The sequence below is a fragment of the Lactuca sativa genome, chromosome 4 (genome assembly GCF_002870075.4).
Source record: "Lactuca sativa cultivar Salinas chromosome 4, Lsat_Salinas_v11, whole genome shotgun sequence".
Classification (NCBI taxonomy): domain Eukaryota; kingdom Viridiplantae; phylum Streptophyta; class Magnoliopsida; order Asterales; family Asteraceae; genus Lactuca; species Lactuca sativa.
In genome coordinates this window covers 316,730,635-316,746,049 of record NC_056626.2, presented here as the reverse complement: position 1 = coordinate 316,746,049, position 15,415 = coordinate 316,730,635, and the positions used below count along the sequence as shown (strand labels likewise).

Genomic DNA, 15,415 nt, shown 5'->3' with positions numbered 1-15,415 from the left:
GATAGATGATTGTCTTTGTGATATCATCTAGGTTTGCTACTACTTGATATGTTATATGCTAGCATGATATGTTGTAAGTGATAGTAGTCGAGTTCGGTTGTTAGGACCGAAGGGTAGTCAGACACCCCAGATACGTCTGACAATATGTGATGATATGCTTGCATGATGGCTTGTTATGTTATATGTGATCGTAGTAGTAGGGGTGAAATAGTCCCCGAGGATCGGTTGTTAGGACCGATGGGTAGTCAGCACCCCAGAATGGCTTGACACGGGTAAGACGGCACCCCAGAATGGCCGTATGGGTAGGTCAGCGCCCCAGAATGGCTTGACACGGGTAGGTCGGCACCCCAGAATGGCCGTACCGGGTAGTCAGGCACCCCAGAATAGCCTGGCAGTATATATGTTATGTGATTTGTATGGTATGCGGTACGTTGGGGGAACTCACTAAGCTTTGTGCTTACGTTTTCAGTTTTGTTTTCAGGTACCTCTGCATCGAAGGGGAAGGAGCCGGCGCGGTAGCGGCACGTCATACACACACTCTTCGGTTTCCGCATTTATGAGATTTACTGGGATTGTACTCTGATGTTTTGATGGGATGTACGGTTTGGCTTTTGAGAACATGGTTGCAATGTGAACAAACAATGTTTCTTTTATTTAGACAATGTTTTATTTATTAATGTTTTTCTAAAGTAATATCAAAAAAAAAAAAAAAGAAATTTTTGGGTCGTTACATGTGTGTTATGTGGATGATTAGCTATTTTTTCCTTTTTACAATAAACATGACAGATAAAAGAATTAGGGTTAGTTGGAAGTCGGAATTGGTGGACAAAACTTTTTTGGAAGCATGTATACAAGAATTAACAAGCAATGGCCGGGAGGGTAGTGGCCTAAAAGCAAGCTCATGGGTTGTGGTCGCGGAGAAATTGAAAACAGATCATAATTTTGTTGTCGAGAAAAAACAAATGAAAAACCGATACGACTATTTAAAAGCAAAATATGCAGTGTGGTTAAAACTTAAAAACAAAACAGGAAATATTTATGATCCTGTAACGAATTCTTTTAACATGACTAATGAAGAATTGGAAGCAGAAGCGAAGGTACATATATACATATTTTTTAAATTAGATTATTTTTTAATACTTTAATAATATTTATTAAATTTTCAAACAGTTGAACAAGTATGTAGATAAGCTGAGAAATGCACCCCTCCCTTGCCCTAAACTTTGTACCCAACTATTTGAAGGGGCGACCTCGACTGGTGTTCACAGTTGGGGGCCATCTTCGACACTACCTCATCCTAACGAAACCTTCAGTACACATGATTTTGAGGATACAGAGATGGAAGAGCCAACACCTCATGCAGATACCCCAAGCTCAACAGTACCTCAACCTACTAGTGAGGAATCATCTGGGCGGACAAAAAACAAGGGGGCAAACGAAATGGTCCTAAAGAAACCACACTTGATGATGAGTTGAAAGAAGTTGGAAAAGAAATTATCAAGGCTGCACAAGCATTCACAGAAGCAAATAATCTTGACAAGGAGATGGATGCTTGTATGGCAAAGTTGACAAGCTTAGAGTGGGGAGAATATGATCCGAAATACACCACTGCTCTTATGTTATTTGCTGAAAGTGCTGGTAATAGGAAATTTTGGTTGCGGCTTAACTTGTCAACTTGTGAGTCGTGGGTAACAAATGCGGGAAGAAAATTTGGATTAGTTGGTTGACTTTAGTATGTTATGGTTCATTGTTTGACATTAGTATGTTATGTTTCATTGTTTGACATTAGTATGTTATGGTTTAGTTATGTTATGGATTGTTTTCTTAGGTGCAATTATGTTATATGAATTTATATGTTATGGAATGTTATGCTTTTAGTATTTACATGTTACAGTTTGTTATGTTATGGATTGTTATGTAATTTGTATTTGATATCTAACAGGACACATGGATAAAGAAGGTGAATTTTTATATTTCCTTATATTCTCGTGGTATTGGTTGATGTTGGTCCGACAAAGGCAAAGAATAGTTAGAAGAATAAGAGCTAGCGAACAAGTAGCAAAGGGGTATGTGTATACGCAAGATTTGATACACGGATGTCCTATACAATGTTACGATATGATACGTCTTTCACAAGATGCATTTGTAATATTATGCAATCACTTTACACAAAGAAATTGGTTGTAATGTAGTAGGACGATAAGCGTTGAAGAGAAGATGGCTATGTTTATACATGTTATACGACATAATGAACGTTTTCGAGCCGTTAAAGAAAGATTTCATCACTCCACACAAACAATTCACCAATGTTTTCATGAGGTCTTACGTGCAATGATGTGTTTTGCACGAGAAATTATAGTACCAACCTCGTCTAATCCAACAAGAAATACCTCAGAACGACATAGACGGCTAATGCACATATTTCCCGGAGCAATAGGTGCACTAGATGGAACACTTGTACATGCAGTTGTGCCTGTTGATCAACAAACTCATTATAGGGGAAGAGGAAAAGGTGAATGTTATCAAAATGTAATTGGAATTTGTAATTTTGATATGATATTCACCTTTGTATGGGCTGGATGGGAGGGCATACCACATGATTCTAAAGTTTTGAAAGAAGTTGCATTTAACCCGACTTCCGGATTTCCATTCCCTCCACAAGGTTTGTAACTTTACTATACGTTTTATTATCTATATTATTTATATGATAAATTTGTCAATAATCTACAGATAAATATTACCTTTGTGATGTCGCATACACCAACACCCGTGGATTTATGGCTCCATACCGTAATACTAGGTATTGGTTAGCTGATTTTCGAAGAAACAGAGCTTTAACAAAGAAAGAAAGGTTCAATCATGCTCATGCACAACTTAGAAATATCATTGAACGTGTTTATGGTATATTGAAGGCGAGATTTCCAATTTTAAAACAAATGGCTCCTTATCCTTTTCCAGTGCAAAGAGACATAGTCTGAAACGACCCAAAAATACGGCCCGAAAATTTCATTTTTAATATAACCATAATCATAAAACGGAGTATATCATAATAAAACCATGCGTTGCAAATCTCAAAACCATACTAAAATACAAATGAGAAAACGGTGTCATGACTGTATCAAAACATATATAAGATAACTAATCAACTCCCAGGATAAAAACTATGACTGTGGTGTGTGCGATGTCATCATCCCGAGCCCTTCCTTCTGCTTGCGGAAGTACCTGAAACCAAAACTGAAACTGTAAGCACGAAGCTTAGTGAGCTCCCCCAAACTACCACATACCACACAAACATATAAGGCACATACTGAGCCTTGCCCACTGCATCGGACCGAAGTCCGGCTAATCGGGGCCTTGCCCCCTACATCGGACCGGAGTCCGAAGCTGACTGGAACATCGGACCGAAGTCCGAAGCTGACTGGGATCTTCGTCCCCTACATCGAACCGAGTCCAAAGCTGACTAGGACATCGGACCGAAGTCCGAAGCTGACTGAGACATTGGACCGAAGTCCGAAGCTGACTGGGACCTACGTCCCCTACATCGGACCGGAGTCCGAAGCTGACTGGACCTCTGTCCCCTACATCGGGCCGAAGTCCGAAGCTGACTGAACATAGCATAACCATATCAACTGGCATAAACACTTATCCTGTCTGAACCACGAAGGCATCAAACATACTAACTACTACATCGGATCGGGGTCCGAAGCTGACTTCTAGCTAAACGGGCCGGCATTGTGGCCTTAGACCCGTTACTACTGGAAGGAAACTCACCTCGTGAACTGGCTGCTGTGTGAATGGCTCTCGAAGCTAACTGCTGCTGCTCCGGTATCTCCCCGGCTACAAGGCCATAAACACACTCAATCAAATACTAAACACTGCACTGGGGTAAAATGACTCTTTTACCCTTGGTCAAAGTCAACTCTCACGGTCAAAGTCAACCCACAGTTGACCTGACTCGCCGAGTTGGGCCACCAACTCGCCGAGTCTCTAATCTCATTTCACAACCCCACTCGTGGCTATTCGTCGAGTATGGCATCGACTCGACGAGTACTCTCTCTATCCCAGAACTCAGACAATCTTCATCCGACTCGCCGAGTCATATGAACAACTCAACGAGTTGTTCTTGAGCTTAAGAAGATTGCCTTGGACTCGCCGAGTTGTATGAACAACTCGCCGAGTCCCTCCATTACTGAGTCTACTCTCCGACTCACTGAGTCCACTCTACTACTCACAGGCTTCCACTCGTCATCACTCAAAAGGGGAAAAACGGGGACTCGCGACTCGACTCGCCGAGTCGCTTGCATGCAGCAACTCAAAACTCGATTATGCTTGAATCCAGTGTATAAAACTAATAGATCTGGACTCCCTTAACTCGATTAGCATGTAAAGATTCTATCTTTACGTGCCCATATGCATCCATGAAGCTAAAATGGCTCAAAAAGCATAATAAAGGCTAGATCTAGGGTTTTCATGCAAGATAACTTCAAAAAGGCAATAGATCTGGGCTCTACAACTCCTAAATGAACAGATCTAAGGATATCTCGACATAATAGGGCATCCATACAATCATAAGGCTTGAAAGAAGCATCAAACTAGACCTAGAAGAGTTCTAATGGAGGTTAAAAGCATAAAACAGGAGGGAATCCGAAGAATACCTCAAAGAACTCTGATTTGCCCTTGGATCTTTGCTCTACACCTCTTCTCCTTGCTCCTTTCTTCTTCTCCTTCTTCAAGCCTTCAAAATTTAACACAAGAACACTTAGATCACTCAAGGATGGATTAGGGTTTTCTCACAGCTTCTGAGGGTGAAGGAGGCGAGATTGGGGGCTATAAGGTGGATTAAATAGTGAGCAACCCGGGGATTTAGGGTTTCTCCCAGGCAGGTAGACTCGCTGAGTCCCGAATATGGACTCGCCGAGTCGCCGACTAACACGTGCTCGAAATCCCGTCCCTACTCGGCGAGTCAGGCTATGAACTCGCCGAGTCCCTTTTGCAAACTTCTAATTAAATACTATGGAATCATCATACCGAGGACGGGTCGTTACATAGTCATTGCTTGTGTTGCGGTCCATAATTTTATAAGGAAATACGATATTGAAGATGAATTATTTACGAACTTTGAACAAAAGACTATGGTTACTCCTAATGTGAGTAGTGGAGGAAGTGAGGGCCAAAACATAGAAAGGATAGAATGGGGTTCATAAGTCGTTTATTATATGACTGTTTTGCGTGACCAGATTGCTAATCAGTTATTTTCAAATGGTTGACGTTAAATGATGTACTTTTTTTTTTATTATGTATGACAATTTGTATTTGGATTTTGTATTACACTTTGTATTTGGATTTTAATTGATGCATGTTTAATTTGGATTTTATATGATAATTTGTGTTTTTATAATTTTTTTTATCCAGCACAAGAAACAACACAAGGGTAATATGGTCATTTTTTTCATTCAGCACAACCATTCAGATAAATAATCAAACAACATAAACTCAGTCAGATATGGACTCAGTTAGTATTTCTAACCCAGTCAGCAACTATCAAACGACCCCTTATTGTTCTCCGATCAACTTTAACTATAACAATAAAATAAAAAACAACAATATACAAATAAAATACTCATCATATAATGTAGATTTATTACATAGAACAAAAGTCACTATCTCCTCTTCTATAATTTAATAAATAAAACCTTTTTCGCCACGTGGCGATCGATTAGCCTCCTCAAATGTAATTATCCCGCCTATTTCATGTAAATGAATTTCCGCTTATGCGTCTGCTCCTCTAATTGGTTGCATATCGTATTAGGTATATTGATTGAAGGTGTTTTCATAATCATTCTTCAATTTCTCTTAAATTAACTCTCGACCTGTGATTTAGTCGAATCGAATCCCTACAAAACTACAATGATAAGTTAAGCAATTCGTATAACCATCATCTTATCTTGGAAAGTATTAACTTCAAACCACAAAAAATCCGGATATTTTAAATTTTAAATGAGATTTCAATTGATTTGCTTTCAAATTATCATTATATTACGGTATGTATAGATATAGGTAGTTTACAATCCTTTGTAAAACGCTTTCAAAAAAAGTCTTTACTGTTTTCGAGTTTATTCTTTCTCGACTAAGAAAATCATTACGCATTCAAAAAAAGTTTTGAATTTTCATTCAATTCCATTCGAGGAGCATGTTAGTTCTTAATTTTTATTGAAGTTTTATCATTGACTTCTATGTATCAGTGTGTGTGTGTGTGTGGTAAATATAAATGTTTTTATTTCATCATGTACCTATACGTGTGTATATGACTGTAACTATGTGTCTATGTGTTTGTGCAATTTAGTCGATAGCATGTATTTCGTTTTGAAAATCTATGCATACAATTTCTGTTATCAAATTTATATGGATTTATGATAAACATGACATCAGTAAATCATAAATACCACATATTTCATACATTTTGGTAATTCTTGGCTTTTCCATTTATAACAATTATAGCAATGCACTTTTAAAGCACTTTGTTATATGTAACGCATGTGTTTATGGGATTGTCATTAATATTGATGTAATAGTCTAGGTTAACCTTTGTAACCCGTTTCGAAATAATAAAAGTGTATTATTTGAGTATTATGTGATTTGTGCTTAAATTGTGTGTCTTAATTGAATTAAGAATAAAAAATAACCGTCAAAATGAAATAATAGATAAACCCGATATCTAAGTTTTAATGTTGTAGTGGTTGAAACAAGGATTCCGAAGATATAAAGAATGCCGAAATCCAAGTTATAACGAAGAAGTTATGACCTATCGAAGTTTCGCGACAGAACCGGCACGACGCTGAATGACGTAAAATACGAAATTAAGATAGAGCAATATTTAGCCATAGTGATCTAATTTAAAGTCGTAGAGTTCGTTAAACCGAGAGCGTGCATGAAAAGAATGCCCAAATCTGACTTCGTATGAGGAAGTTATGATTTTTCTAAGTTTCAGCTTAGCAGTATGCTGCCCGAAACTCGAATTCGAGATCGAGTGATTGTTGGTCGAAACAATCTAAACGAGAATCGAAGATCTCGTTGATAGTAGTACAATGGTAAAAAGACAGACGAAAACGGACGCCAGATGAAGAAGTTATGAATTTATAACGGAGTTTTACTGTCTCGACCTACTAAATATAAATAATAAAAATAAAGTCAAAATCAGCCGATGAAATCTAAACGAAAATTGTAGAGCTTAGTCTCACCTACGCATGGATATAAAGAACGTCAAAAACGGAACTCGTATGCAAAAGTTACGCAAGTTTGAAGTATGCTTAATCGAGTACGCCCAACGTAATTTTGGAGTACGCCCAGCGTACCCGGAACCGCCTCAGCTACGCATGCAATTACGTTGCGTACGCCCAGCATAAGGCTTAGTACGCCCAACATACCTAGATTTACGCCCAACATAATCAAGGTTTCCAGTCCCTATAAAAGGAAGTCGAAGGCAGTCGAGATCTTTTGCTCCATTCTTCCTTCCTCTCGCGTTTTTACCCCATTTTACGTGCAAGAAATATCCCAAAGCCCCGGTATCATTCCCGAGCCCCGAAGCAAGTCCCGAAGCCCCGAAGATCCTGAGGAGTGCAATTCCCGAGTCGAAGCTCTGCCCGCGAAAAGCCAATTTTTGTGAAGATCTTCCAGATCTACCGAAGAATACTACTTCTACAAGCCGTAGTGTTGTCCGATCATCTTCTGATCAAGTGAGTGTGTAGTTACTTTATTCTAACACATAATTATGAAGTATTTTATACGAAATGTGTGTTATGTGTATATTTTATTGTTATATGTGTGAGTGTATATTCACTTTCTTCTATCTCATAGATATGAATTATTCTCTATGAAATACGTGTTATGGGTATGTGTCTCATCTGTTGTTTGGAATATGTATTGAATAAGAATGCTATACAGGTTTTAAACTATGTATAAAAATATATATTTTTATCTACTAATGTGTTGGTTAGAACATGGGTAGATAGTTGATGTGTGATAAACAGATGAGAGGCCTCAATGTTGTTGTTGTTGATCTAGTTATTCAGCGGAGTATGGATAACGACCACAGACTCTTTCTAGACAGTCATGTGGAACGCTAGCAGACTCATAGCCTGTAGGTGTTATGTGTATATTTTGTTGTTATATGTGTGAATGTATATTCACTTTCTTCTATCTCATAGATATGAATTATTCTCTATGAAATACTTGTTATGGGTATGTGTTTCATCTGTTGTTTGGAATATGTATTGAATGAGAATGCCATACAGGTTTTAAACTATGTATAAAAATATATATATTTATCTACTAATATGTTGGGTAGAACATGGGTAGATAGTTGATGTGTGATAAACAGATGAGAGGCCTCAATGTTGCTGTTGTTGATCTAGTTATTCAGCGGAGTATGGATAACGACCACAGACTCTTTCTAGACAGTCATGTGGAACGCTAGCAGACTCATAACCTGTAGGTGTTGTGAACGATGTGTTCACCGGTGTACTCTATCTCCCTCATGGTTGCCTTTAGGACATCAATTATTGAGGAAACCCCTTTGCAGTAATGTCCGTCCCGATGAAAATCCTAGATTAGTTCCCTTAAGATAGATGTTGATTTAGGGATGTAAAGTGAGGATAACGGGAATGGGTAATCGGGTTATTGTTGGTTGATGAAATTAAATATAATTATTTATTGCGGGTTGAAAACCCTATATGCTCACCAGGCTCCCAAGTCTGACCCACTCAGTTTATTTGTATTACAGGTAATGGCACGAAGGCATAAGATGGATGAATCATCAAGTTATTTTGTTTATTAGACCAGTTGTTATATGTAATTGTTGTATGGTCTATCTTTTGTTGTTTATGCTTTTGTGTCTGTATCGAAACATGACATCCCGAGTTATGATTATATAATAAAAATACATTTCTTTATGAAATGTTTTGGTAAATATTATTTTTATCATATTTTTTTCGGAACAAATTCCGCAACTCTTTTAAATCAAAAAGATTTACTCTGAAATTATTTTAAAAACATAAATGAAACCGATCTTTTCTGGCTGTGATTTTGGGGATGTCACATTATAATTTGAATAATAATTCTTATTAGAAAATTTGACCAATTAAAAAGATAGTTTGTGTGTGATCCTCTTTTTTTTTAGAAAAAAAACATGTCTACCCTTATAGCAATGAACTTTCAAACCACGCTGCTATAATCTGAGTAAATTTAGTATTTCTTCTATTTTAATTGTCACAATGCAATGGATGTTATACAAGCTAAGGTAAGTTTGGAACCCATTTTTCATTAATTCGTAGTCCATTCATAAGGGCACTTTGGACAAATGAAACCACATTGTTATTTTTTGAAATTAGCCTCTGATTGCCCTAAATGCAAGAAATAAGTATGAAATTTTTTTGTTTGTTTGCATTAGCATCGTACTTTAATTTGTATTTCTTAGTTCTTTTCAATTTTTTTCTTATTATTGGACAAATAGAAGTACAGTGTTGTAATTATGTATGCTATAACTACATATACTTTGAAAAAACTATCCAATGATAACATTGTATATTTAAAAGCATAATGCTTTATTAAATCTAAAAAGTTAGCAAATACAATGTTCTTTAAGTTAGCATCGTACTTTAATTTTATTTCTTAATTATTTTCATTTTTTCTTATTTAAGCATTTTACTTTGAATCAATCTGGCATATTTAGTTTCATTTTTGGGAAATAGTATTACATTTTCAATTTTTGTTCATTATAAAGGAAATCTTTAAATAAAACTCAACAATTCTACCATTAGAAAAGAAAAACCTTTTTCTATGCTCCTTCCTATTAAAATATGATAAATAGCACAATAACTGAAGTTTGACTTACTTTGTTAATTGCCTTTGCGTATCTGATAATGATTTTCAGTAGAATGCAGTGCCATCCTATTGAGATCTTCTACACCCTGGAGAAGCTACCATGCAAAAGAAAGTACAAGATTGGCTCTGTTACCAATTTCCTCTTGTTGTGCTTTTCCTGCCAAAACCAATATTCTTGTTGCAAGATGTTGGATCTCAAGCTCATTTACAATAGTTGCAAAATCCCTTGTCACAAGTAGCTTATACTGACCATTTTGTTCATACCTAAAACAAAAAGGAACAGGGTAAATAAGAAAATAAAAGTTATGTTAGTGTAGCTAAATATTGATATTGTAGCTTAGATATGTGGTAATAGCTTAGGCATCTTGACAATCATTTTAACTACACCAATAAAGCATCAATACTTTCTTGCCTTAAACAGTTGTGTGCAAAATAGCTTTTATTTCTATTTTCCACAATAAGAGCTACTGTGGAAGTTAGTAAGATCATATAACTTTCTATTTTGATAAAAACAAATTATTAATAATCGTAAAGTGCAGAAAAACAAGACGATATGTCAAAGACTTTTCTATAGACATATAAAAGCTTTATGCATTTATGAAATGTTTTACTATATATTTTATCAATACACCATAGCCTACAACATAGATCCGGCAAAACCATTTATCTTATATAATATCAACATCCCAAATATTTGTTATGCAGATTTTCCAACTCTCGATTGACATTTTCATTTTGCTAAATAATTGTTAACTCACCTATAGATGAAGAAATAAAATAAAGTGAAAAATTGATCATCCTCAACCCTTGAATGCAACATTCAAATAACCAAACCTAAAGGGTCAAGAAACCCAATACATTGATACTTCCCATGTCCCTTTTTCAAAAAGAATGCACAAGATTATTGCATAATACTTAAATTAAATTGCAATATACTTCGTGAATAGAAAGTGTAACCATGTTCAAATTTCAAACAATATTCATAAATATTACTAAAAAATCTAAATCCTAACAATAACAGGACAAGACAACATTAGGTAACTAAATCTCAATAAAAAAAAAAACTTTTTATGTAACGTATACATAATTTTCTTATATACTAAAAAATCATAATTTTTTATGTTCACCTTTAGGAAAGTAACATTCTCACTTGAGTTATCTTCTTCGTATTGACAAGTTTTTCGACTTCAAACTTGTAAGTATCTTCATCTTTCTCTTTTATTGTGTCACTATAAAGAAGAAGAAGGAACATAATGACGTTGTCTGACTTATTGTCACCAACAACATCAGATGAAGAAATGAGGCTTTCTAGGATGAATCATGGCTTCGAGAAATTGATTTGTTAACCTTTAAGCGTTTTATGTCCGACTTATGCATAAATCAACAGATGGATTACCGACGATTCTTTTGACTCGAAGCTCCGTTGGTATTACTCTTAAATATAGGGTTTGGCATTACTCGTCAAAATGTATATTGACTCTTTATTCCACATGACAATTTCTGTAATTTACTCTTTATTTCTTAAATCTAACAATTTTTTTAAATTTTCCAATTTTTAAAAATCTAACCATAGATAAATAACAAAATTGAATGTAACAATGATATATAAGATATATAAAGTTATAGACTTTTAATTAGAAGTGCAAATGGTATTTTATACGTATAGATTGAATTTCCCAATATTATTATTTTTAATATTATTTATTAATTGTTAACTAAAATTAAATTAATTTATTGTTTTGTTACATTAAAATTTTATATTGTTGTTTATCTACTTAGAATATTTTATATAATAATATTTTTATATTTTTATGAAATTGTATAAATTAAAAAATATGTATTATGTTCGATTACTTATGTTATATAATAATGAATTGCTCCAGAATGGTCCTGTAAGTATTGATTTACTTTCTTTCCAAATTAAGATACTTTTTAGTATATTATTGATAATTTTCTTAAATTTAATAAAAATATTAATAAAACAAAGTAATTGAAATACATGTCAAACTCAACCAACCGTAATTCATATTTCTTTTATATGTTCTGATCTTATTACTGTTTTGGTCAAAAATCGACAAAGTGAATATTAAACAAATTGCATGAGAGACTGTGGTGTTGTAGGTGAAGTGATTAACGAAATTATAACAGAATTGCACAAGTGGTTTCCAAGGAAAGCCCTTGATCTTTGCTAGGATCTTCGACATAAAACATTAGGAGGTGATAATTGATCTTATTGATTGAAGAAAGAATTACAAAGATAAGCATGATAATACGATTACAAATGGTAAAGTGATACTAAATGAGTAAAGTGTCAGATAATTGTCCCCGTTATGTGTGTTTTACATGTGTATTTATAGTCTAGATTAAGTAACTAAATGTCCGATAATTATGGGATCTTGCTGAACTAGTATTTAAAGCGTGCTTTGATTTGGTATTTCCGAGTCTTAAGCCTGGTTGGATTGATTCTTCGCTATGAATGAGTCCCATATTGACCATTTCTGCACATGTGACAAATAAACAAGAAATATAGTCGTGAAACTTGTTAGGACCGATTCTTCGTTATGAATGAGTCCTTGCATGATCTTTATATCTCTCTATCTTCACATACTCTACATTTTATCCTCTTTTCTCACACTCTGATATATTCTCCATCTTTCTCATATTATATATCTCTTTCTTTTTCATCTACTCTTATTCTCATACTCTTTATTTGCCTCTTCTTAGGCTCATGTCATACTCTATACATGCTCTACCTCTCTTTCGTTACCCTTCTCATGCTATACTCACTTCTTCTATTTTCTCCTTTTCTATGCTCTATCTAATCTCATCTTTCTCTATTTGTTCTTCTCATACTCTAAGTATGCTCTTCTCATATTCTTACTCTTCTTCTCACACATCTCTTATTCTTAGCATGCCTATCATATACTCTGCTTACACTTCATCTCTATATCCTCATATACTCATGCCTCACCATTTTATTCTCAACTAGACCCAACGGTCTAATCTCATACTATAATCTCATATATCATCTAAGGGAAACATCCACACACTAACATTTACCAGGTATACTCATCCGTACTTGCTCCCATCTCTTAAGATCCCTCGTGGATCTTTAAACATGCTTATTCTTTTGAATCACTCGCAAATTCCTTACTCTTAATCGCTCACAAATTATATCTAAGTTCCTAAAAGAACTCCATTAAATTGAACCACTTATGTAACCTTTCTCACTCTTATCTTTTCACATCATATACAATCTAATTTTGCATTAATCATTTATTAATATTCCCGAACGAATCATCATCTCTTTCCTTACATGGACATAATCTCATTGTCGAAGGAATCATCTTACTACATTTCTATTAATCTTTCACGTGACTCATCACATGACACTTTTCCCATGGATAATCTACCTCTTTATCTCATCAAGAGATCTTCTACTTCTCATCTAGTACTTAACTTGTTGAGTACTTAAACTCCATCTTTATATCATAACATACATGCATTCTTCACAATACCTTTAATATTTAAAATACATACATATATATATATATATATATATATATATATATATATATATACTCGTAAATAGGACTATAATACATATAATTATATTCTTTCTTCGTCTATATCTGGTGGGTATTACTCATTATACCCTTAACATCTCCTTACACATCTTATACATACTCTAGTTATACATACATGCTTAGATACAAGATCCGAATGTATAACATCATATATGATCTAATTATACGTACATGCTCAACTATATGATTTTAAATGTATAATTAGAATCTATCTCTTTCTAATGACTTTATGACACTCACTTACTACCTCAAGATTCACATGCATACACACACACACACACACATATATATATATATATATATATATATATATATATATATATATATATATATATATATATATATATATATATAAACATATGTCCATACAAAATCTAATGAGAGAGAGTGATATAACTTACCTTTTTAATTAGCGATGACTAACTACCCCTTTTGGCTCCTTTCTTCAATTGATGCATTATTGATCCATTTTCTTGCTCAAGGCCTATTCATTGAACATAACCGAGTCTTCAAAACTTATCTTAGCCTATTAAGATCTTAATGACCTTCTTATGTCAAAATGACTACTTAATGGATTAATATTCTATCTTTTCATTTTTTACTTCTAAATCTAATCCAAACAATGAATTAAGCATCCCATACTACCTAATTATTTATAATATAATATCAAGGTTGTAAAAAACGCTCGACGTTAGCTAGTCGGTGGACTGGGGTTAAGAGATTAATCGGTTAGGCGGAGATTAATCGGGGACCATTAATTGCTAATTTGTTGAATTTTAAAAAATTAAAGATGACTAATATCATATTAAAGTTCATAAATACCACTAATATGATAACAAAATATGTTAATATGATTAATACAACACTAGTCATGCCTCAAATAGTTTCCATTGAGATAAAACTTCTTCAAAATGTTAAAATTTCATCTTTTTACAATGTTTCACTCATTATGTATGGAGGGATTAATCGCTAGGCGTCCTATAATCGGTCGGGTAGCGCCTAGGGATTAATCGGAGATTAATCGGGACCTAGTCGGGATTTTTACAACAATGTATCATATATTGCATCAATTCATATTACCACCAGTTAGGGTTTCAAATCCTAACTTCACACACACACACACACACACATATATATATATATATATATATATATATATATATATATATATATATATATATATATATATATATATATATATATATATCACCTTGGGAATCACATATAGAGATTATTCAAAGCTCCTAAACACTTTTAATAACATTAATAACAAGCCTTCTAAGGGTAATATTTCGTTTCTAGGTCCATTTCATAAATCACTATTAAAGCCCTATTAGCTTAAAATGGAGAAGATGATTACCTTAGGGGCTTTTGATGTTTAATCCTTGCCTCTAACACCTTTGAGCGCCATTTAATCCTTATCCTTCTTACAAATCGCTGGAGCTCCATTTTATAAGAAATATGGAGTGTTTTGGCGAGATTAAAACTTAATCAAGGGTATAATTTATTATGAAACGACGTCGTGGTGAGGGGTTCACTATGTCATGGTGGCCTAAATGACCCCGCAGTCTTCTTTTCTCCGCATCGTGGCGACCATTCTTCCATAGCAACCTACTTTGCCCACCATGTTGTGGTGCCCATACCCCACGTCGTGGTGCAATGTACGTTGCCTACAACTTACGACGAATGAATTCGTCTAAATCACTATTTATCCTCACCACATCGTGGTGAGCATCTTGTCACGCCGTGGTGATTGTAGATCAACATACTTCATTGATGATTTCGTTCCAACTTTGGAGACAACTTTCATCCCAACTTCTAATCTTCATAACTCATTCGCTCTATACACATTTTCTATTATCTTTATATCCACGTAAAGGTGGGAACATACTCTACAAATCTATTAAGTCATTTCTCATTGACTTAACACAAGTCTTAATCTATTAAGT

General features: G+C 34.6%; 1 protein-coding gene across 1 annotated transcript; it reads left to right on the top strand.

Moving 5' to 3' along the window:
- Positions 1-779: 779 nt before the first annotated feature.
- LOC128133668 (uncharacterized) lies at positions 780-2,978 on the top strand. The gene is made up of 4 exons (XM_052771185.1): positions 780-1,097; positions 1,171-1,443; positions 1,503-1,638; positions 2,731-2,978. The coding sequence occupies exons 1-4, from the start codon at positions 780-782 to the stop codon at positions 2,976-2,978; spliced, it is 975 nt and encodes a 324-aa protein (XP_052627145.1).
- Positions 2,979-15,415: the final 12,437 nt, after the last annotated feature.